At 56.5% G+C, this 25,031-nt stretch overlaps 1 protein-coding gene across 1 annotated transcript in view; it reads left to right on the top strand.

The window, feature by feature from the left end:
• FBN3 (fibrillin 3) overlaps window positions 1-25,031 on the top strand; it is a 281,443-nt gene that overhangs the window by 201,994 nt on the left and 54,418 nt on the right. The window contains exons 30-37 of the mRNA XM_037885777.2: window positions 1,985-2,110; window positions 2,210-2,335; window positions 2,857-2,979; window positions 5,220-5,342; window positions 6,364-6,489; window positions 7,641-7,763; window positions 8,170-8,292; window positions 12,312-12,473. Coding sequence (XP_037741705.1) covers window positions 1,985-2,110; window positions 2,210-2,335; window positions 2,857-2,979; window positions 5,220-5,342; window positions 6,364-6,489; window positions 7,641-7,763; window positions 8,170-8,292; window positions 12,312-12,473 — 1,032 coding nt within the window. The remainder of the gene's footprint in view (window positions 1-1,984; window positions 2,111-2,209; window positions 2,336-2,856; window positions 2,980-5,219; window positions 5,343-6,363; window positions 6,490-7,640; window positions 7,764-8,169; window positions 8,293-12,311; window positions 12,474-25,031) is intronic.

Genomic DNA, 25,031 nt, shown 5'->3' with positions numbered 1-25,031 from the left:
CCCTGCCCTCAGCCCTGTGCATTGACGGACACCCCCAGCTCACCCTGCCCTCAGCCCTGTGCATTGACGGACACCCCCAGCTCACCCTGCCCTCAGCCCTGTGCACTGACGGGCACCCCCAGCTCACCCTGCCCTCAGCCCTGTGCATTGACGGACACCCCCAGCTCACCCTGCCCTCAGCCCTGTGCACTGACGGACACCCCCAGCTCACCCTGCCCTCAGCCCTGTGCACTGACGGGCACCCCCAGCTCACCCTGCCCTCAGCCCTGTGCACTGACGGACACCCCCAACTCACCCTGCCCTCAGCCCTGTGCATTGACGGGCACCCCCAGCTCACCCTGCCCTCAGCCCTGTGCACTGACGGACACCCCCAGCTCACCCTGCCCTCAGCCCTGTGCACTGACGGGCACCCCCAGCTCACCCTGCCCTCAGCCCTGTGCATTGACGGACACCCCCAGCTCACCCTGCCCTCAGCCCTGTGCATTGACGGACACCCCCAGCTCACCCTGCCCTCAGCCCTGTGCACTGACGGACACCCCCAGCTCACCCTGCCCTCAGCCCTGTGCGCTGACGGGCACCCCCAGCTCACCCTGCCCTCAGCCCTGTGCGCTGACGGACACCCCCAGCTCACCCTGCCCTCAGCCCTGCGCATTGACGGACACCCCCAGCTCACCCTGCCCTCAGCCCTGCGCATTGACGGACACCCCCAGCTCACCCTGCCCTCAGCCCTGCGCATTGACGGGCACCCCCAGCTCACCCTGCCCTCAGCCCTGCGCATTGACGGACACCCCCAGCTCACCCTGCCCTCAGCCCTGCGCATTGACGGACACCCCCAGCTCACCCTGCCCTCAGCCCTGTGCATTGACGGGCACCCCCAGCTCACCCTGCCCTCAGCCCTGCGCATTGACGGGCACCCCCAGCTCACCCTGCCCTCAGCCCTGCGCATTGACGGACACCCCCAGCTCACCCTGCCCTCAGCCCTGCGCATTGACAGGCACCCCCAGCTCATCCTGCCCTCAGCCCTGCGCATTGATGGACACCCCCAGCTCACCCTGCCCTCAGCCCTGTGCATTGACGGGCACCCCCAGCTCACCCTGCCCTTAGCCCTGTGCACTGACGAGCACCCCCAGCTCGTGCTGCCCTCAGCCCTGCGCACTGATGGGCACCCCCAGCTCACCCTGCCCTCAGCCCTGTGCATTGACGGGCACCCCCAGCTCACCCTGCCCTCAGCCCTGTGCATTGACGGACACCCCCAGCTCACCCTGCCCTCAGCCCTGTGCATTGACGGGCACCCCCAGCTCACCCTGCCCTCAGCCTTGTGCACTGACGGACACCCCCAGCTCACCCTGCCCTCAGCCCTGGGCATTGACAGACACCCCCAGCTCACCCTGCCCTCAGCCCTGCGCATTGACGGACACCCCCAGCTCACCCTGCCCTCAGCCCTGTGCATTGACGGGCACCCCCAGCTCACCCTGCCCTCAGCCCTGCGCATTGACGGACACCCCCAGCTCACCCTGCCCTCAGCCCTGTGCATTGACGGGCACCCCCCCAGCTCACCCTGCCCTCAACCTTGTGCACTGACGAGCACCCCCAGCTCGTGCTGCCCTCAGCCCTGCGCACTGATGGGCACCCCCAGCTCGCGCTGCCCTCAGCCCTGTACAGGACATGGGTGTGTGGTGAGCCAGGAGCAGCTGAGTTGGGACATTTCCTGCAGGCGCCCTGGCCTGCCCAGCAATGTCAGGCCCTGACCCAGCCTCCCAGTGGCTGTTGGATTTGGAGCCTGAGGGAGTCCCTGGCTCAATCTCTTTGCTGTCGGCCTCTGGCAACACTTGCTTCCCACCCAGGGACCCTCGTGGCTGTAGCCCTGCCACCCTGCCTGCCTTTCTCAGTCACCACAGACCCCCTCCCGTGTCCAGTGATCCCCCTTCACTACCACCTTGGGGCTCCAGGCCCCTGGTCTGACAGGTTCTCCCTCCCTCGCCAGATATCGATGAGTGTGAGGACAACCCAGAGATCTGCGATGGGGGCCAGTGCACCAACATCCCGGGGGAGTACCGCTGCCTCTGCTTTGATGGATTCATGGCCTCCCTGGACATGAAGACGTGCATCGGTGAGATGGCCGCACCCGGGGGTCGCTGGGCAGGGAGGTTCTGGGACTGCCCCAGGCCCTGTCACTGGGCTGCGGGTACTGAGCCGTGTTCTCCTGCAGATGTGAACGAGTGTGACCTGAACCCCAACATCTGCCTGCACGGCGAGTGCGAGAACACCAAGGGCTCCTTCATCTGCCACTGCCAGCTGGGCTACTTTGTCAAGAAGGGGACGACGGGCTGCACAGGTGGGAACACCGCCACGCCAGTGCCCTGGGCTGTGGGGAGCCAATGCCTGGGTCAGGTGCCAGCTAGGCAGGAGCAGTGCCACATGGCAAGACCAGCCCCTGGGCAGCTGGCTCCTTCAGGGACCCCTCCACCCCAGAGGGCAGGGACTGCCAGGGCCAGAGCCAATGAGTCACCCGCATTAGGCTCTAGGCAGGAATCTGGTCCCAATTGATTTATATCCCTTGGGCCTCACTCTCCTCTTACCACAGTCTGTCCCCATCGTCCCAGCGGTCACGCACTGCTCACCCCAGTGTGTCCCCACTGCCCCGGGGGTCACTCACTGCGCAACCCCTCCATCGCCCAGAAAGGTCACTCCTGGGTCAGCCTGGTCCATACCTATGGGCACCAGTGGGGTCACTTCTGGGTCGGCCTGGTCCCCTCCCCGTGGGCACTTGGGGCCTAGTAGGCCCTAGGTTGTCCCCCCCCTCACTTGGGATGAGGGGCCTGGCTGGGTCAGATCTAATGCACTTCCTTTGTGCAGATATCGACGAGTGTGAGATTGGCGCTCACAACTGTGACGTGCATGCCTCCTGCATCAACGTGCCTGGCAGCTTCAAGTGCAAGTGCCGCACGGGCTGGCTTGGAGATGGGCTGAAATGCAATGGTGAGTTCCCAGCCCAGACGGGGAGGCGACTCGAGCAGCTCCTAGCACGTGGCCGTGTCCCTGGCCATGTGCGCCTGCAGATACTGGGGTCAGCTGCGCACACACAATGCTCCAGGGGCCAACAGGGCATTGTGTTTGTGACGGGTTGGATCACAGAAAACCCCTTGGGAACTGCCAACTGATGTGCCGAGACGACTTCTAACCCGTTTTCCCTGCCAGCTTGGCACTCCAGGACCTTGCCAATTTGAGCCAGACGTGCTAGCCTGTTACAAACCCAGACCCAGGTCTGAGCCACGTCCCCCAGCAGCTGCAGGCTAAACTGAAAACAGCTTAAGAAGTGTTCCTGTCTCTAACACTCAGATGCCCAGCTCCCAATGGGGTCCAAACCCCAAATAAATCCATTTTACCCTGTATGAATCTTATACAGGGTAAACTCAGAATTGTTCACCCTCTATAACACTGATAGAGAGATATGCACAGCTGTTTGGCCCCCCTCCCCCGCAGGTATTAATACATACTCTGGGTTAATTAATAAGTAAAAAGTGATTCTATTAACTACAGAAAGTAGGATTTAGGTGGTTCCAAGTAATAACAGACAGAACAAAGTGAATTACCAAGCAAAATAAAATAAAACACGCAAGTCTATGCCTAATACAGTAAGAAAACTGAATACAGACAAAACCTCACCCTCAGGTGTTTCAATAAGCTTCTATCACAGACTGGACACCTTCCTAGTCTGGGCACAGTTCTTTCCCCAGTACAGCCCTTGTTCCAGCTCAGGTGATAGCTACGGGATTTCTCATGATTGCAGCCACCTTTGTTCTGTTCTACCCCCTTATATAGCTTTTGCATAAGGCAGGAATTCTTTGTCCCTCTCTGGGTTCCCACCCCTCCTTTTAAATGGAAAAGGCTAAAGATGGATTCCAGTTCAGGTGACATGGTGACATGTCACTATAAGATTTCAAGCCCTCATTCCTCCCAGCCTGACTCACAGGCATAGGCACCGACTCTATAAGTGCTCCGGGGCTGGAGTACCCACAGGGAAAAATTGGTGGGTGCTCTGCACCCACCGGAAGCTAAGCACCCCGCCCCCCCGGCCCCAGCTCACCTCCGCCTCCACCTCCTCCCCTGAGCGCGTCATCCCCGCTTCTCCTCCCAGAGCTTGCCATTGCGAAACAGCTGTCTCGTGGCATAACAAGCTGTGGAAGGGAGCGGGGAGGAGCGGGAACGTGACACGCTCAGGGGAGGAGGCGGGGAAGAGGCAGGGCCGGGGTGGGGATTTGGGGAAGAGGTTGGAATGGGGGTGGGGCAGGGGCAGGAAGGGGTGGGGCGGGGGTGGAGTTGTAGCGGGCTAGGAGTGGGGGGGCGCAAGCAATCACCAGCGCCAGGAGAAGTTGGCACCTATGCTCACAGGAAGGCCTGCAAGCAAACAGAGCCATAGTCAATTGTCCTGGTTGATGGGAGCCATCAAGATTCCAAACCACCATTAATGGCCCACACTGTGCATAACTACAATAGGACCTCAGAGTTATATTTTATATTTCTAGTTTCAGATACAAGAGTGATACATTTATACAAATAAGATGACCACACTCAGTAGATTATATGCTTTGTAATGGTACCTTACAAGAAACCTTTTGCATGAAGCATATTCCAGTTACATTATATTCACACTCATTAGCATTTTTCATAAAATCATATAGAGTACAACGTCACAGTGTTGATATGGGCAATGTGTGTACATATGTGTCAATGTCTCAGGCAGTGTGTGTGTGTGTCAGTGTCTCACAGGCAGTGTATGTGTCTGTGTGTGTCTGTATGTGTGTGGCTCACGGGCAGTGTGTGTGTCAGTATGTGTGTGTGTCAGTGTGTCACAGGCAGTGTGTGTGTGTGTGTGTCAGTGTCTCACGGGCTCTGTGTGTGTGTGTGTGTCATGGGCAGTGTGTGTGTCAGGGTGGCTCACAGGCAGTGTGTGTGTCAGTGTGGGTGGCTCACAGGCAGTGTGTGTGTCTGTATACACGTGTCATTGTCTCAGGCAGCGTGTGTGCGTGTCTCACAAGCAGCGTATAGGTGTGTGGAGCTGTGCTGTCCGTCTGGGTGTCCCCATGTTCACCAGGGGGGACGGAGAGCCAGGAGGCTGAAGCCCAGCCCAGGCACTCAGACCCCAGCCTGTAACCCTGTGCTGTCCCCGGGCTCAGACTCGGAGACAAGCAATCCTCTCACTGGGCTTCTCCCCACAGACCTGGACGAATGTGCCACTGAAGAGCACAAGTGCAACCTAAACGCCAATTGCGTGAACACACCCGGCTCCTACCGCTGCGCCTGCCGAGAGGGCTTCTCCGGCGACGGCTTCTCCTGCTCAGGTACAGGGCGTCCGCGTGCTGAGGCAGAGAAAGGGGCCTGACGCCCACCTAGGACTGCTCCAGTCTACCCCAGCTGTGGGGAGCAACTGATCACTCCCCGGCTACTGTGGGGGATGCAGAGACAGGGTAGAGAGACCCTCCCCTCCCCCGCCAGCCCCCATCCTCTGGGATGCAAACCCTGACTGACAGCCAGATATTCCCCAAACCGCACCCATCCTGTTCAGTTACCCATGGGATCCCCCCATCCCCATCTGCTGGTTTATTCTTGGGATCCTCCCATCCCCACCCACTCCGTTACTCATGGGATCCCCCCATCCCCACCCACTGGGTTACCCATGGGATCCACCCATCCCCACCTGCTTGGGTACCCATGGGATCCCCCCATCCCTACCCACTGGGTTAGCCATGGGATCCTCCAAATCCTCACCCTCCTGGTTACCCATGGGATCCCCTCATCCCCACCAGCCCAGGTACCCATGGGATCCCCCCACCCCCACCCATTGAGTTACACATGGGATCCCCCCATCCCCATCTGCTGGTTTACTCTTGGGATCCTCCCATCCCCACATGCTTGGTTACCCATGGGATCCCCCCACCCCCCAACCGCTCGGTTACTCATGGAATTCCCCAACACCCCACCCGCTCGGTTACCCATGGGATCTCCCCATCTCCATCCACCCGTTACCGGTGGGAGCACTCTGGCCAGCTGCCCATGCCAAGGGCATACTGGGAGCTGTCCCATCACTAGCTGTGAGGTCTCCTGCCTTCGTGCCTGTGGGGGATGGGTAACCTGCTCTAGGTCAGGGAGCCCTCCCGAAAGCATGCATCTCCTGCAGGTGCTTTTGGGAACCCCCCAACAGTACCTAGCTTCCTTTCCTCTCCTGTGGAGCCTCCTCCAGCTGCCCATGAGCCGGGGGGGGGGCACAAGATTGTGGCAGCTCCTGGGAGTTTCCCTGGGCGGGGTGGAGGCTCCGGCCTTCTTCCCACTGCTGCGTTGACGTGCTGGTGACCTCTCCTGCAGACGTGGACGAGTGTGCGGACAACGTGAACCTGTGTGAGAACGGGCAGTGCCTGAACGCGCCCGGGGGCTACCGCTGCGAGTGCGAGATGGGCTTCAACCCCACGGAGGACAGCAGGGCCTGCCAGGGTAAGAGCACGGCTCCTGCAGCACGGCACGGCCCAGCTTTTCTACGCTGCCCCAGCACAGCCAGGTCCTTCACGCCGCGTTGCTGCCCAGTGCAGGGCCCTGGCCCTGCCGCCACCCCAGGGAGCACACCAACGCTCCAGTCACCGGCTCCAGCCAGGCAGCTGAGGACCCAGGGAGCTGGCGTCTGGTGTCGTGGGCTCAGGAAGGCCGAGGCCTCTTTCCAGGGAGTGCGAGGAGCCACCCAAATTCCTGCCCTGTGAGTGTGGCCTGGCTGCTCAGACATCACGCCCAGCCCACCCCACAGCACCCTTGGCCGCAGCTGGGCTGCAGACCTCGGACCACTGCACTGCTCTGGCTGCCTGCTCCTCTGCTGCTGCTTAGCAGCTCCTCGATGAGCCTGTGACATCTGCTGAGCCCAGAGATCCGCCGGGGCAGGCGCCCGGCCCTTCCCCTCCCACGGAGATCCGCCGGGGCAGGCGCCCGGCCCTTCCCCTCCCACGGAGATCCCCCGGGGCAGGCGCCCGGCCCTTCCCCTCCCACGGAGATCCCCCGGGGCAGGCGCCCGGCCCTTCCCCTCCCACGGAGATCCCCCGGGGCAGGCGCCCGGCCCTTCCCCTCCCACGGAGATCCCCCGGGGCAGGCGCCCGGCCCTTCCTCTCCCACGGAGATCCCCCGCGGCAGGCACCCGGCCCTTCCCCTCCCACGGAGATCCCCCGGGGCAGGCGCCCGGCCCTTCCTCTCCCACGGAGATCCCCCGCGGCAGGCACCCGGCCCTTCCCCTCCCACGGAGATCCCCCGGGGCAGGCGCCCGGCCCTTCCCCTCCCACGGAGATCCCCCGGGGCAGGCGCCCGGCCCTTCCTCTCCCACGGAGATCCCCCGCGGCAGGCACCCGGCCCTTCCCCTCCCACGGAGATCCCCCGGGGCAGGCGCCCGGCCCTTCCTCTCCCACGGAGATCCCCCGGGGCAGGCACCCGGCCCTTCCCCTCCCACGGAGAGCTCCCTGGGGGAACGGCTAGTCGATCCTGGCTGGCAGGAATCCGGCCTGGCCTGTTGTTGCTGTCCCGTGTTGGGTCGTGGGGAAGCTGCTCCGCTGGCCCCAGAGCCCAGCGCCCAGCTAGCTCTGACGTGCCCAGCTCTGTCTCCCTGGCAGACATCGATGAATGCACCTTCCAGAACATCTGCGTCTTCGGGAGCTGCCAGAACCTGCCTGGGATGTTCCGCTGCGCCTGTGATGACGGCTACGAGCTCGACAGGAGCGGAGGCAACTGCACAGGTAGCTGGGGCCAGCGCCGGGGGCAGGGGGTCCCCTGGGGACCGGTTCTCTGAGACCCTCCCTGGTCAGCGTCCTGGGGTCACCTGCAGGGGACAAACTGGTCCCAGCCCCGGAGGGGAGCCTGGCACCCAGGAGCTGAGCAACAGGCCCTGCGGGCTCCATGTTTGCCCTGGGCAGGGCTCGGCCGAACCAGGGCCAGGTGCCCACGACCCTGCAGCGGCCTCAGTAGACGGCCCGTTGCTCGGCTGATCCTGAGGCCTGAGCCCTGGCAGAGGGCGGGGCGGGGAGGGGCGGTCTGTCGTCTCCTGGGGCGTGAGAATGCTCTGCCTCCCAACCGGGGCGGTCGCTGAGGTTTCCGTGGTGGTGAGTGATTGGTCCTGCTACTGACCCGTCCCCGTCCCTGCAGACGTCAACGAGTGCGCGGACCCCGTGAACTGCATCAACGGGCTGTGCGTCAACACCCCGGGCAGCTATCTCTGCAACTGCCCCCAGGACTTCGAGCTGAACCCCACAGGAGTGGGCTGCGTGGGTGAGTGCAGCTTCCAGCAGGGAGCAGCCCCGCCAGGGCCTCCCCCGTCCCCACTCCCAGGGTGACCAGCTGTCCAGGGCTCACTCAGCCCCATTCATTGGTAGAGACAGGAGAGGTGCCGAACCTGCCCAGGGGGGTGTTTCTCTCTGGCCCCAGACTCTCGTAGGTGGCTCATGCCCTTGAGGTTTCTGTCTTGTCCCGTGGAACTGGGGGGGTCGTTCTCCAGGCAAAGTGCTAATCCTGCTGTCAGTCCTAGTCAGACCTTGGCCTCCAGGAGACTAGAGGCAGTGAGTTCCACAGGTTAACTCAATGTCCTTTTCTTGATAGCTGGCTCCCTCCACAGCCCCCAGCACCTGCTCACATCTGGGCCCTCACAGCCCTGGTCAGGGACACGCATGGTGGGTGTGGGGGCGGGGGGGGGATCCCCCCTGTTCACAGGAGGCTGGGTGAGGGGCCAGACGAGCCGCCTCGAGTTGCTCGGCTCTTTCTGCTCCCCCCTCCCACACCCCTCCTGTCGGCCTGGGAATGCAGGGAGAGCACCACCCGCCTCCTTCCGCAGCCCTGATTGGCTGCTCCGACTCAGGAGGCAGGGCAGTGGGAAAGGCGGCCAATCAGAGGGAGTTTCCCCCAGGCTACCTGTCTCAGCATCTGTTGCACTTTAAGATCTGAGCCTGTGAATGTGACCCACAGACCCCGACCCCCACCCTGCGCTGTGACCCACAGACCCCGACCCCGACCCCCACCCTGCGCTGTGACCCACAGACCCTGACCACGACCCTTCACTGTGACCCACAGACCCTGACCCCGACCCCCACCCTGCGCTGTGACCCACAGACCCTGACCCCGACCCCCACCCTGCGCTGTGACCCACAGACCCTGACCCCGACCCTGCACTGTGACCCACAGACCCCGACCCCGACCCTGCGCTGTGACCCACAGACCCCGACCCCGACCCTGCGCTGTGACCCATAGACCCCAACCCCGACCCCCACCCTGCGCTGTGACCCACAGATCCTGACCCCGACCCTGCACTGAGACCCACAGAGCCCGACCCCGACCCCCACCCTGCGCTGTGACCCACAGACCCCGACCCCGACCCCCACCCTGCGCTGTGACCCACAGACCCCGACCCCCACCCTGCGCTGTGACCCACAGATCCTGACCCCGACCCTGCACTGAGACCCACAGACCCTGACCCCCACCCTGCGCTGTGACCCACAGACCCCAACCCCGACCCCCATCCTGCGCTGTGACCCACAGACCCTGACCCCCCACCCTGCGCTGTGACCCACAGACCCCGACCCCGACCCCCACCCTGCGCTGTGACCCACAGACCCTGACCACGACCCTTCACTGTGACCCACAGACCCTGACCCCGACCCCCACCCTGCGCTGTGACCCACAGACCCTGACCCCGACCCTGCACTGTGACCCACAGACCCCGACCCCGACCCTGCGCTGTGACCCATAGACCCCAACCCCGACCCCCACCCTGCGCTGTGACCCACAGATCCTGACCCCGACCCTGCACTGAGACCCACAGAGCCCGACCCCGACCCCCACCCTGCGCTGTGACCCACAGACCCCAACCCCGACCCCCACCCTGCGCTGTGACCCACAGATCCTGACCCCGACCCTGCGCTGTGACCCACAGACCCCGACCCCGACCCTGCGCTGTGACCCATAGACCCTGACCCCGACCCCCACCCTGCGCTGTGACCCACAGACCCCGACCCCGACCCTGCGCTGTGACCCATAGACCCTGACCCCGACCCCCACCCTGCGCTGTGACCCACAGACCCCGACCCCGACCCTGCGCTGTGACCCATAGACCCTGACCCCGACCCCCACCCTGCGCTGTGACCCACAGACCCTGACCCCGACCCCCACCCTGCGCTGTGACCCACAGACCCTGACCCCAACCCCGACCCTGCTCAGTGACCCACAGACCCTGCTCAGCCGCCCCGACCCCCACCCTACACTCTGACCCACAGACCCTGACCCCAACCCCGACCCTGCGCTGTGACCCACAGACGCTGACCCCAACCCCGACCCTGCGCTGTGACCCACAGACCCTGACCCCGACCCCCACCCTGCACTGTGACCCACAGACCCTGACCCCAACCCCGACCCTGCGCTGTGACCCACAGACCCCTGACCCCGATACCCACCCTGCGCTGTGACCCACGGACCCTGACCCCAACCCCGACCCTGCGCTGTGACCCACAGACCCTGACCCCGACCCCCACCCTGCGCTGTGACCCACAGACCCTGACCCCAACCCCGACCCTGCGCTGTGACCCACAGACCCTGCTCAGCTGCCCCGACCCCCACCCTGCGCTGTGACCCACAGACCCTGACCCCAAACCCCATCCTGCGCTGTGACCCACAGACCCTGCTCAGCCGCCCCGACCCCGACCCTCACCCTGCACTGTGACCCACAGACCCTGACCCTTTTCCCCACCCTGTGCTGTGACCCACAAACCCTATGCTGTGACCCACAGACCCTGCTCAGCTTCCCTGACTCCAGCCCTCACCCCACCTTGCGCTGTGACCCACAGACCCTGACCCCGACCCCCACCCTGCGCTGTGACCCACAGACCCTGCTCAGCTGCCCTGACCGCACCTTGCACTGTTCCTGCCTCTGGGCATGCGCACAGCTGCCTCCCTCTAGGTGCTCAGGTGCTACCTGCCTTCTAAGCCCCAGGGCAATCCACAGACCAGGGGGATAGGGCTCCTGTGCCTATCATACCCATAGGGTCGCTCCAGCAGGTGTACTTGGGGGTCACCTAACTCCACAGGAGCCAATTGTGGGGGAGGGGCAGGAATCTCCCTTACAGCCTTGAGCCCAGTGATTACAGCACTCACCTAGGATGGGGCAGACCTGGGTTTAATTCCCCCTCTGCCTCATGGGGAGAAGGGATTTGAACGGAGTCTCCCACCCCTCAGACGGGGGCCCTAAACACAGCATCACAGAGTCTTTCTCTCGCCCAGTTCATGTTACTTAGTTGATTATTTAATTAAAATGGAACAACTTTGACAGGCACGATTGCGGGAGACTTGCGGGCTGTACCACAGCTCAGTGGTCAGCTCACTGGGAGGTGGGGGACCCCTGCTCAGATCTCCTCTCCCTACTCTGGGGGATCAGCCACTGGGCTACAGGCTCCCAGGGCTGCCTCCTCCCACTTCCCTGGCTGGTCTGTGTGAGGCTGGGCGGGCACCTCACTCTGTCTTGCTAGAAACGACAGGTACGGCCACACTGCAGCTGGGAGGGGCTTCCCAGCACGGGATGAGCAGCCCGAGTGAGCCCACTGAAAACAGCAGCGTGGACATTGTGGCACAGGTGATGGCTTGGGCTGGCCGCCTGAGGGTAGCCTGGACTCAGGAGACAGCCGGAGCCACCCCCAGGCTGCAGCGTCCACGCTTGTAGTGTGCTAGCTCGAGCCGAGCCAGCGCAGGTCTCTTGGCCGTGCCGGGAATCAGCCCTCCCAGCTGCAGTCCCATCGGGCGCTAAGTCACCAGCCTCCAGGAGAGGGCAGAGCTAGCATCTCCCTGCAGCCCGGACCTACCGAACTCCATGGGAAGAGCAGGGCTTAGCACACCCCCGGCATCAGGATCTCCCTCTGGCTAGCTCAGCAGGCTCCCGAGCAGGCTGGCTTTTGTGAATCCAGGGAGATTTTTGTGAATGCTCTCCCTGTGCATTGTCCAGGGACCTGGGTGCCTAACTCAGCATTGTGGGGCATGGGTGTTCCTGCGATTTGCTGGGTGCTATGTCCCTTTGTGGGGCTGGGCCAGAGTTGCGGCCTGGGGAAAGCAGGCGAGCTTTGCAGCACTGTGGTGATGGTGGCAGACAAGGGGAACTCTGCTGTTATCAGGAGGGGCAGGTCCTGGGCCATTGCCAGAGGCTTCCCCCATTGCTGCCAGGGTCTGCTGTGCCCCTCCCTCTCTGCCAGCTGCGGCGGCATGGGAGGCTTTGCTCACCCAAGGCTCACTGTCTCCTTTCTACCCTCCCTGTGCAGACACCCGCGTCGGGAACTGTTTCCTAGACACTCAGGACCGCGGGGATGGTGGGATCTCGTGCAGCGCTGAAATCGGGGTGGGCGTCACTCGGGCCTCCTGCTGCTGCTCACTGGGCCGTGCCTGGGGGAACCCCTGTGAGCTCTGCCCTCCAGCCAACACAAGTGAGTAGGAGAAGTGCTCTGGGGTGAATCTCACATGCAGTGGGGTTAGCGCTCTGCTGTGCTCCAAAGAGCAGGGACAGGTTGGACCTGGGACATGGGGAATTGGGGGCAGGGGTATGGGCTGCATCGCTGCATGCAGTGGGGTCAGGTGGACAGGTGGGGCCTGGGTGCATCGCTCTGTATCAGGGAGGGTGGGATAAGCTGAGGGCTGAGTGCAGGTGGGACAGAGACTTTTAGACCAGGCAGGACCATCATGATCGTCTAGTCTGACCTCTGGCACTTTGCAGGCCACAGAACCTCACCCACCCACTGCTGTAATAGGCCCAGAACTCTGGCTGAGTAACTGGTGTCCTCAAATCTTGATTTAAAGAGAATTCACCATTTACTCTAGTTCAAATCTCCAAGTGACCCGGGCCCCAGGCTGCAGAGGAAGGCGAAAAACCACCAGGATCTCTGCCAATCAGACCTGGGGGAATATTCTCTCCTGACCCCAAATATGGTGATCAACTGGACCATGAGCGTATGGGCAAGACCCACGAGCCAGACACCTGGGAAAGGAATCTCTGTAGTAACTCACAGCCCGTTCCCTCCAGCGTCCCATCACCAGCCATTGGGGATATTTGCTAGTAGCAGTCGCGGATGGGCTACATGATGTTGTAGGCAGGCCCCTCAGACCATCTCCTCCATGAACGTGTCCCGCTCAGTCTTGAGGCAGGGTAGGCTGTTTGGGAAGCCGATTCCCCATGGAAGGCTGTTCCTCCTGTGCTGGTTAGAAACCTTCATTGAACTTCCAGCCCAAACGTGCTGATGATCAGTTTAGAGACATTTGTTCTTGTGCTAAGGCTGGCCCTTAACTTAAAGAACTCCGCCACCTCTTGGTGTTTATCCCTCCGGTTTATTTATTGAGAGCGATCGCATCTCCCCTCAGTCTTTGTCCGGTCAGGCTAAACAAGCCAAGCTCCATTGCACAGCTGGTGGAGTTTTTAACTTTGACGGTACCTGTCGGGGCGGCCCGAGTGCCCTCTTTTGTCTCCTGTACATCATCCCGCATAAAAGGGGGAGCTGCCCCAGACACACCTGAGTTTCCTCCCACAGCCTGTAACAGTCGTGGGAGCTCCCTGGCCTTGCTTCTCCAAGTCGTTACTCAAACTACAAACAGCACCTTCTAGAGCTGGTGCAACTGAGCGCACAGCGCCCGTGTAGAGCTCGTGTAACTGAGCGCACAGCGCCCGTGTAGAGCTCGTGTAACTGAGCGCACAGCGCCCGTGTAGAGCTCATGTAACTGAGCGCACAGCGCCCGTGTAGAGCTGGTGTAACTGAGCACACAGCGCCTGTGTAGAGCTGGTGTAACTGAGCACACAGCGCCCGTGTAGAGCTGGTGTAACTGAGCACACAGCGCCCGTGTAGAGCTCGTGTAACTGAGCACACAGCGCCCGTGTAGAGCTGGTGTAACTGAGCACACAGCGCCCGTGTAGAGCTCGTGTAACTGAGCACACAGCGCCCGTGTAGAGCTGGTGTAACTGAGCACACAGCGCCCGTGTAGAGCTCGTGTAACTGAGCACACAGCGCCCGTGTAGAGCTGGTGTAACTGAGCACACAGCGCCCGTGTAGAGCTGGTGTAACTGAGCGCACAGCGCCCGTGTAGAGCTGGTGTAACTGAGCACACAGCGCCCGTGTAGAGCTGGTGTAACTGAGCACACAGCGCCCGTGTAGAGCTGGTGTAACTGAGCACACAGCGCCCGTGTAGAGCTCGTGTAACTGAGCGCACAGCGCCCGTGTAGAGCTGGTGTAACTGAGCGCACAGCGCCCGTGTAGAGCTGGTGTAACTGAGCGCACAGCGCCCGTGTAGAGCTGGTGTAACGGAGCGCACAGCGCCCGTGTAGAGCTCGTGTAACTGAGCACACAGCGCCCGTGTAGAGCTGGTGTAACTGAGCGCACAGCGCCCGTGTAGAGCTGGTGTAACTGAGCACACAGCGCCCGTGTAGAGCTCGTGTAACTGAGCACACAGCGCCCGTGTAGAGCTGGTGTAACTGAGCGCACAGCGCCCGTGTAGAGCTCGTGTAACTGAGCACACAGCGCCCGTGTAGCGCTGGTGCAACTGAGCACACAGCGCCCGTGTAGAGCTGGTGTAACTGAGCACACAGCGCCCGTGTAGAGCTGGTGTAACTGAGCACACAGCGCCCGTGTAGAGCTCGTGTAACTGAGCGCACAGCGCCCGTGTAGAGCTGGTGTAACTGAGCACACAGCGCCCATGTAGAGCTCGTGTAACTGAGCACACAGCGCCCGTGTAGAGCTCGTGTAACTGAGCGCACAGCGCCCGTGTAGAGCTGGTGTAACTGAGCGCACAGCGCCCGTGTAGAGCTGGTGTAACTGAGCACACAGCGCCCGTGTAGAGCTGGTGTAACTGAGCACACAGCGCCCGTGTAGAGCTCGTGTAACTGAGCACACAGCGCCCGTGTAGAGCTGGTGTAACTGAGCACACAGCGCCCGTGTAGAGCTGGTGTAACTGAGCGCACAGCGCCCGTGTAGAGCTGGTGTAACTGAGCGCACAGCAACTGTGTAGAGCTCGTGTAACTGAGCGCACAGCGCCCGTGTAGAGCTGGTGTAACTGAGCACACAGCGCCCGTGTAGAGCTGGTGTAACTGAGCACACAGCGCCCGTGTAGAGCTGGTGTAACTGAGCACACAGCGCCCGTGTAGAGCTGGTGTAACTGAGCGCACAGCGCCCGTGTAGAGCTCGTGTAACTGAGCACACAGCAACCGTGTAGAGCTGGTGTAACTGAGCGCACAGCAACCGTGTAGAGCTGGTGTAACTGAGCACACAGCAACCGTGTAGAGCTGGTGTAACTGAGCACACAGCAACCGTGTAGAGCTGGTGTAACTGAGCACACAGCGCCCGTGTAGAGCTCGTGTAACTGAGCACACAGCGCCCGTGTAGAGCTCGTGTAACTGAGCACACAGCATCCGTGTAGAGCTAGTGTAACTGTGAACACAGCGCCCGTGTAGCGCTGGTGCAACTGAGCACACAGCGCCCGTGTAGAGCTGGTGTAACTGAGCGCACAGCGCCCGTGTAGAGCTCGTGTAACTGAGCGCACAGCAACTGTGTAGAGCTGGTGTAACTGAGCACACAGCGCCCGTGTAGAGCTGGTGTAACTGAGCACACAGCGCCCGTGTAGAGCTGGTGTAACTGAGCGCACAGCGCCCGTGTAGAGCTCGTGTAACTGAGCGCACAGCAACTGTGTAGAGCTGGTGTAACTCAGTAGTTAGTTAATTAGTGTAAAAAAAAAGGAAAAAAAATTGTTGTTGTTTGTGTGGCTCCGGTGCTCTCTCTGAGTCCCGGCCCCTGCCCCCGAGCTATGCCTCACTCCCTGGGTTTCAAGCCCTGATGCCCTTGTTTCACGACAGTGCCTACTAGTGTCTGCCTTAAGTGTTTGGGGGAGCTCATCTGAGTGAGAAGCGTGCAAAGGCGTTAAGCCGCATTCTAAAAAAGACAGGGCAGCCAGATTGAAACATTGGTGCTACATCCTCCATTGGAGCCATCTGCCTCTGGCTGGGTCCCGAGCACCTCGGCATCAGTCCATGTGCACCTCTTCAAAAGGCAGGAGGGTGTTTGCAGAGGAAGCAATCCTCTGAGCACACCTCTAAACAGGGGAGTTGGTTGACTCCACAGCCCAGCGTGGGCCTGTCGAGACCGGCTCCCAGAGCACCTTCATCAGCATCTCCTCGCGCCGGGTACCACAGAGCGTCTGCCCGGTGCCTTCTACTCCCGGGTGTTTGCGGCAGAGAGAGAGTTGTTAAACTGTCACCATCAGTTCAAGAAACTTGCCTGGCACCAGCACCCAAGGCACTGCCTTCAGCTCTGCCCATGTAGCCCCATCGCATCTGGCCATCAGCATACCCGCTAGGCCGTAGAAAGCCACGGATGATCTCCTCAGCTCCTTTTCCTTCAGAGTCGGAGCCTTCTTCACACTGCCGGCGGGTACAGCATCCCCATGGTCACAAGAAGAATCTTCTTCCTTATCAAACTCTGCAGTAGGATCCTGTGTGTTCCAGCCTAGCCAGTCCCATGATCAGGAGTATGCCACCTGCCTGCCCTGCTCAGAGCCTCACTACCACCAGGGGACTGATCGAAGGGACCCTTGAGCTACACGTAGTTGGGGACCGGGGCTGTACCAGTGACCCTTTTGGAATGTGTGAGGCTTCCCCCCTCTGCAGCCTCCTCAGCTGGCTCCATCTACTCAGCGTCAGGAGCATTAACACTGCAAACACCCTAGTGTTGGCACAGAGCCTGGCACAGGCAGAGTCGGGATCCCTGTCACAAACAGCCTGGACCAGGATAACGATAGCATCCTCTTCCTCATCCCCTGTCGAGGCAATTGTGATGGAGCCTGTTCCTCCACCTCCTCGTGATGTTCAGACTCATCCAGAGCCATTGAGGAGGATGGTTATGCCCTAGACATCCACCCAGAGGAGGCTCAGGAAAAATCCCACAAGCTGGCGACATTCTGAGATCAGTTTCAGAGTGATAGAATCATAGAATATCAAGGTTGGAAGGGACCTCAGGAGGTATCTAGTCCAACCCCCTGCTCAAAGCAGAACCAATCCCCAACTAAATCATCCCAGCCAGGGCTTTGTCAAGCCTGACTTTAAGAACTTCTGAGGAAGGAGATTCCACCACCTCCCTTGGTAACGCATTCCAGTGTTTCACCACCCTCCTAGTGAAAAAATGTTTCCTAATATCCAACCTAAACCTCCTCCACTGCAGCTTGAAACCATTACTCCTTGTTCTGTCATCTGCTACCACTGAGAACAGTCTAGAGCCATCCTCTTTGGAACCCCCTTTCAGGTAGTTGAAAGCAGCTATCAAATCCCCCCTCATTCTTCTCTTCCACAGACTAAACAATCCCAGTTTCCTCAGCCTCTCCTCATAAGTCATGTGTTTCAGTCACCTAATCATTTTTGTTGCCCTCTGATGGACGTTTTCCAATTTTTCCACATCCTTCTTGTAGTGTGGGGCCCAAAACTGGACACAGTACTCCAGATGAGGCCTCACCAATGTCGAATAGAGGGGAATGATCACGTCCCTCGATCTGCTGGCAATGCCCCTACTTATACATCCCAAAATGCCATTGGCCTTCTTGGCAACAAGTGCACACTGTTGACTCATATCCAGCTTCTCATCCACTGTCACCCCTAGGTCCTTTTCTGCAGAACTGCTGCCGAGCCATTCGGTCCCTAGTCTGTAGCGGTGCATGGGATTCTTCCCTCCTAAGTGCAGGACTCTGCACTTGTCCTTGTTGAACCTCATCAGATTTCTTTTGGCCCAATCCTCCAATTTGTCTAGGGCCCTCTGTATCCTATCCCTACCCTCCAGTGTATCTACCTCTCCTCCCAGTTTAGTGTCATCTGCAAACTTGCTGAGGGTGCAATCCACACCATCCTCCAGATCATTAATGAAGATATTGAACTAAACTGGCCCGAGTGCCGACCCTTGTGGCACTCTGCTTGATACCGGCTGCCAACTAGACATGGAGCCATTGATCACTACCCATTGAGCCCGACAATCTAGCCAACTTTCTATCCACTGTATAGTCCATTCATCCAGCCCATACTTCTTTAACTTACTGGCAAGAATACTGTGGGAGACCGTGTCAACAGCTTTGCTAAAGTCAAGGAACAATACGTCCACTGCTTTCCCCTTATCCACAGAGCCAGTTATCTCATCATAGAAGGCAATTAGATTAGTCAGGCATGACTTGCCCTTGGTGAATCCATGCTGACTGTTGCTGATCACTTTCCTCTCCTCTAAGTGCTTCAGAATTGATTCCTTGAGGACCTGCTCCATGATTTTTCCAGGGACTGAGGTGAGGCTGACTGGCCTGTAGTTCCCCGGATCCTCCTTCTTCCCTTTTGTAAAGATGGGCACTACATTAGCCTTTTTCCAGTCATCCGGGACTTCCCCCGATCGCCATGAGTTTTCAAAGATAATGGCCAATGGCTCTGCAATCACATCTGCCAACTCCTTTAGCACTCTCGGATGCAGCGCATCCGGCCCCATGGAATTGTGCTCGTCCAGCTTTTCTAAATAGTCCCGAACCACTTCTTTCTCCACAGAGGGCTGGTCACCTCCTCTCCATGCTGTGCTGCCCCGTGCAGTAGTCTGGGAGCTGACCTTGTTCATGAAGACAGAGGCAAAAAAAGCATTGAGTACATTAGCTTTTTCCACATCCTCTGTCACTAGGTAGCCATGTTAGTCTGTATCAGCAAAAAGAATGAGGACTACTTGTGGCACCTTATAGACTAACAAATTTATTTGGGCATAAGCTTTCGTGGGCTAAACCCACTTCATCAGATGCATGCAGTGGAAAATACAGTAGGAAGATAGATATAGATATAGATATATATACAGAGAACATGAAAAAATGGGGGTTGCCATACCAACTCTAACAAGACTAATCAATTAAGGTGGGCTATTCTCAGCAGGAGAAAAAAAAACTTTTGTAGTGATAATCAGGATGGCCCATTTCAAACAGTAATAAGAAGGTATGAGTAACAGTAGGTGTCAAGGTTCCTTCCCCACTCTGAACTCTAGGGTACAGATGTGGGGACCTGCATGAAAACCTCCTAAGCTTACTTTTACCAGCTTAGGTTAAAACTTCCCCGAAGTACAAATTATTTTACCCTTTGCCCTTGGACTTCCACTGCCACCACCAAACGTTTATCTGGGTTTATTTTTATTAGGAAAGCATTGTTTGGAAACGTCTTTCCCCCCAAAATCCTCCCAACCCTTGCACCCCACTTCCTGGGGAAAGTTTGGTAAAAATCCTCACCAATTTGCATAGGTGACCACAGACCCAAACCCTTGGATTTTAAGAACAATGAAAAAAAGCATTCAGTTCTTGAAAAGAAGAATTTTAATAGAAGTAAAAAGAATCACCTCTGTAAAATCAGGATGGTAAATACCTTACAGGGTAATTAGATTCAAAACATAGAGAATCCCTCTAGGCAAAACCTTACATTACAAAAAGAAACAAAGACAGGAATATCCATTCCTTTCAGCACAACTTAATTTCTCAGCCATTTAAAGAAATCATAATCTAACGCATATCTAGCTAGATTATGTACTAAGTTTTAAGACTCCGTTCCTGTTCTGTCCCCGGCAAAAGCATCACACAGACAGACAGAGGCCCTTTGTTTTTCTCCCTCCTCCCAGCTTTTGAAAGTATCTTGTCTCCTCATTGGTCATTTTGGTCAGGTGCCAGCGAGGTTATCCTAGCTTCTTAACCCTTTACAGGTGAAAGGATTTTTCCTCTGGCCAGGAGGGATTTTAAAGGTGTTTCCCCTTCCCTTTATATTTATGACAGTAGGGGAAAAATTAGCATGGGGAAATAGTTTTTACTTTGTGTAATGACTCATCCACTCCCAGTCTTTATTTTGCAGAACTGGAATTAATTTGCGAACTGGACACCATTACATTAGGCTTGAATAAAGACTGGGAGTGGATGAATCATTACACAAAGTAAAAACTATTTCCCCATTCTAATTTTTCCTCTACTGTTATTCACACCTTCTTGTTACTGTTTGAAATGATCATCCTGATTATCACTACAAAAGGTTTTTTTCTCCTGCTGAGAATAGCCCACCTTAATTGATTAGTCTCGTTAGAGTTGGTATGGCAACCCCCATTTTTTCATGTTCTCTGTGTATATCTGTCTTCCTACTGTATTTTCCACTGCATGCATCTGATGAAGTGGGTTTAGCCCATGAAAGCTTATGCTCAAATAAATTTGTTAGTCTATAAGATGCTACAAGGACTCCTCATTCTGAGATCTGTGGCTCCAGCAAGAGCAGCTCTCCTGATAAATAAGGCTATCTCAGCTGTCCTCTGGCAGACCTTGGCTTCTCTGCCTCTGACTGCAAAAAGCTGGGAGAGATGGTACAGTGTCCCCTCCCGGAGTTAGAGCACCATATAGCCATCCTTCTCCAGGCTCCCTTGTAGTGCCAGTAGGCAATGAAAAGGAGAGACGGAGCACCTCCAACTTTGCATTGCAAACTAGCAAGCTTTGCTTGTGCGCCAGGATTTCACCCGGTGGGATACGGTTCAAAGACAAGCTCTCAGATGAGGTGAAGCAGGAGTTCCAGTCTTCAGTAGAGGAGAGCAGTTTGGTCGCCAGAACGGCTCTGCAGGCAGGTCTCAATGCAGCAGACTCTGCGGCACGCAGCATGTGGCAGCACTGCTACCATGTGGTAGTGCTCATCCTGGTTACACTCGTCTGGCCTCCCTCCAGAGACGCAACAGACACAGACAGTCCAGGACTTCCCTTTGGAAGGGCTGACGCTCTCCTCAGAAACGAGGGACGAGACTCTGCAGAGTCTCAAAGACTCTAGAGCAGCCCTGAAATCCCTGGGCGTTTCCACCCCAGCAGTGAGAATCATAGAATCATAGAATATGAGGGTTGGAAGGGACCTCAGGAGGTCATCTGGTCCAACTCCCTGCTCAAAGCAGGACCGATCCCCAACTAAATCATCCCAGCCAGGGCTTTGTCAAGCCTGACCTTAAAAACTTCTAAGGAAGGAGATTCCACCACCTCCCTAGGTAACGCATTCCAGTGTTTCACCACCCTCCTAGTGAAAGAGTTTTTCCTAATATCGAGTGAGGTGGAAGGCGTTCCATCCTCATCAGTCCCAGCATTTTCAGGGGTTTGCTCCTCGAGCCCAACACCTGCCAAGGAGAAGGAGCAGAGGTGACAAACCACCACCACCTCCCTCTGCTTCCCAGCCGCCACTTCTTCAAGGCAGGCAGCATCTTCTGAGAGCCCATGGGTAGGGGCAGGCCAAGAGCAGATGACCAGTTCCCAGAGGGCCGTCTTTTTCTTTTCCAATGTCCCACATGTCTGTCATGCTTGGGCCCACACCACAACAGATCGGTGGGTTCTAAGCATGGTGAAAGTCGGATATACACTCCAATGTATTGCTAGCCCTATTCCCCCTACCCATCCCTCTGTAGGGAGCCCTCTCATGAGATACTATTACGGCTAGAGGTCCTCGGAGGAGCTATCTAGGAGGTCCCTCCTTTTTTCAGGGGAAAGGGGTTTTTCTCCCAATACTTCCTGATCCTGAAGGCAAACCCCCTTTTTCCTTCAGGATCAGGAAGTATTGGGGGAAAAAGGCCTAATTTTAGATCTAAGGCAGTTAAACAAGTTCCTGAAAAAAATCAAAATTCCAGATGGTCACTCTAGCTTCCATTGTTCCTGCCCTGGAGCCAGGGGACTGGTATGCTGCTCGCAGCTTGAAGGACGCCTACTTTCACGTGGCGATTCATCAGCACCACAGAAAATTTCTGAGATTCACTGTCAGCGGCTGCCATGAGCAGTTCACAGCCCTTCAGTCACTCAGCTGCCCCTTGTGTTTCTACGGAGCATATGGCGGGGTAGCAGCTTTCCTCTGGAGCTTAGGGATCCAGGTACTCCCTTCCCTGGCCACCTGACTGATCTCAGGGGCGTCCAGCATTCGTGTAATCCAGTCCCCCTTCATTGCGCTCAGCCTCCTGATCAAAGTAGCCAAGGCAGGCCTGTCTCCAACAGAGACAACAGAATTTATCTGGTGCTGGTGCTGGTGACAAAGGGCCTTTCTGCTACATACAATGTGAAGGCTCGCTCTGGACTTACAGGCTTACCCTCTCCCATCAGCAGAGGAGTCCTGCTCCAGAGAGGTGCCGGGGACACTGCTGAATAGGAGAAAACCATCAGCAAGGAAATTTACCCTGTGAAGTGGAAGAGGTTTTCTGCCTGGTCAAGGTGGAGAGCTATTCTAGCTTCTATTCCGCATGTGCTGGACTCTCTTTTGTGTCTGAAACAGCAAGGATTGGTGATTGGGTGGATCAGAGTTCATCTTGCAGCCGTACCAGCATTCCATCCTCTGCAGATAACTGCTTCCTTTTCCCCAACTCAATGGCCCCAGGAGTTTGAAAGGGATTGGACAGACCGTTTGCATGCGTACGGAATCCAACTCTGTCATGGAGCGAAGTTTACAGGTCCCCCTGTGAGCATCTAGCGACCTGCTCTCTGTTGCACCTTTCAACAAAGATAGCATTTTCAGTAGCTATTACACATCAGCCAGAAGAGATGGGGAGATGAGGGCGTTAGTATCAGCCCCTCCATCACCATGTACTGTTTTTACGTAGATAAAGTCTACCATCATCCCATCCAAGTATTTCTACAGAACTGGTCTCCACTTTTCATACAAACCTAGGTAGTTTGCTTCCTGATCTTCCCAAACTTCATGGTAGTAAAAGAGAGGAGACACTGCAAACACTCGACATTATGAGAGTGTTAGCATTTATCTGGACTGGACTACAACTTTCAGGTCTTTGTCTCAAAAGTTTATTGCATTTGCAGAGAGACTGAAGGGCAGTCCAGTTTCCACACAGAGGATTTCATCATGGTATCCAGTTGTATTCACTGGTGTTACCAGTTGGCTAACGTGAAGCCACCAGATAGTGTATTAGGTCATTTGACTAGATCCCAAGTGGCCTCTGCAGCATTTCTGGCTCAAATTAGACATTTGCAAAGCAGCAACCTGGTCATCAGTCACATGTTTGCCTCTCACTACACAATCTCTCAACAATCTAGAGATGATGGACAAGTGGTCCCCCAGTCCCTGTTCAAATAGACTCTGAACCTATCTCTGGAGGGGACTGCTTGTGAGTCACCTGCCGTGGAATGGGCATGGGCAATCACTCGAAGAATAAAACACGGTCACTAACCTTGCCATAACTGTTGTTCTTCGAGCTGTATTGCACATGTCCATTCCACGACCCATCCTCCCTCCCTTCTCCACTGGAGTTGCTTCAGTAGAAAGGAGCTGAGGGAGGTTGGGGCAGCTCAGCCCTTTATGCCTGTGCAATATGCACACGACAGCAGAGGGCGCTCGGGCCACCATGACGAGTAACATTAAGGGTAAAAATTTTCTGATGCCTGTGCACTGGAGTGCCCAAACACTGACCGTGGAATCGAGTTGTGCAACACATCTTGAAAAAAAACACTTACAGAAAGGTTAGTAACTGTTTTTTCTCCATTCCTCTCATCATCTGAATAGCCCTTCTCTGCACCTGTTCCAGTTTGAATCCATCTCTCTTAAACATGAGAGACCAGAACTGCACACACTATTCCAGGTGAGATCTCACCAGTGCCTTGTACCTCACCTGATGCATCCTAGGATTTCAGTAGCCTTTTTTACGGCCGCATCACAATGGTGGCTCATTGTTATCCTGTGGTCAACCAACACAGCCAGATCTTTCTCCTCCTCTGGCACTTCCAACTGGTTCGTCCCCAGCTTATACCAAAATTCTTGTTGTTAGTCTATATGTGCATGACCTTGCACTTTGCACTATTAAATTTCATTCCATTTCTATTACTCCAGTTTTCAAGGTCCTCCTCCATATTGACAATACCCCCCAACTTTGTGTCATCCGCAAATTTTCTTAGCACACTCCCACTTTTTGTGCCAAGGTCATTAACGAAAATGTTAAATAAGATTGGCCCAAGGCCTGAGGAATTCCATTAGAACCTCCCTCCAGCCTGACAGTTCACTTTTCACTGTGACCTGCTGTAGTCTCCCCTTTAACCAGTTCCTTACACACCTTTTGGTTCTTGTATTAATCCCCATCTTCTCCGGTTTAACTAATAATTTCTCATGTGGAACTGTACTAATGCTTTACAGAAATCCTGGTAGATTAGACCTACTGAATTTCCTTGTCTGGAAAATCAGTTATCTTCTCAAAAGAAACAGATCTTTAGTACAACTATGTCATGTTTTATACCAGTTACCATTTACCTATTTGTCCTTATCTACTTTCTCTTTCAAAATTTGTTCCAAGACCTTGCATACAATTGAGGTCAAATTAACTGACCTCTAGTTTTCCAGATCGCTTCTTTTTTTTTTTTTCTTAAATATAGGTACTATATTTGCAACTCTCCAGTCATAGTGTATGACTGCTAAATTTACAGATTCATTAAAAATCCTTGCTATTGGGCTTGCAATTTCATATGCCGGTTCCTTTAATATTCTTGGATGGAGATTATCCAGGCCCCCCAGTTTGGTCCCATTAAGCCATTTGAGTTTGGCTTTCACCTCGGAGGTGGTAACTTCTACTTCCATATCCTCATTTCCATTAGCCACCCTGCTACTACCCCTAAGCTCCTCATTAAAAACTGAGGCAAAGTATTCGTTTAGGTGTTGATCATGCCTAGATGATCTTTAATCTCCACCCCATCCTCAGTGCTTAGCAGTCCCACTTCTTCTTTCCTTGTTTTTATTTTATTTTATTTATTTATATGGCTATAGAACCTTTTACTGTTGGTTTTAATTCCCTTTGCAAGGTCCAGCTCTGCCTGGCTGTTGGCAATTCTCACTTTTCCCTATACTTTCTGACCTCCAAGAGGTAGCTTTCCTTGCTGATCCATCTCATCTTCCATTCCTTGTAGGTTTTCTGCTTTCTCTTAATCACCTGCTTGTTCATCCAGCTTACTCTGCCACCCTTCCCTACAAATTTTTCCCC

This window comes from Chelonia mydas, chromosome 25 (genome assembly GCF_015237465.2).
Source record: "Chelonia mydas isolate rCheMyd1 chromosome 25, rCheMyd1.pri.v2, whole genome shotgun sequence".
Classification (NCBI taxonomy): Eukaryota; Metazoa; Chordata; order Testudines; family Cheloniidae; genus Chelonia; species Chelonia mydas.
Note: the sequence above shows the minus strand (reverse complement) of the source record. Positions and strands in the feature narration are given on the sequence as shown.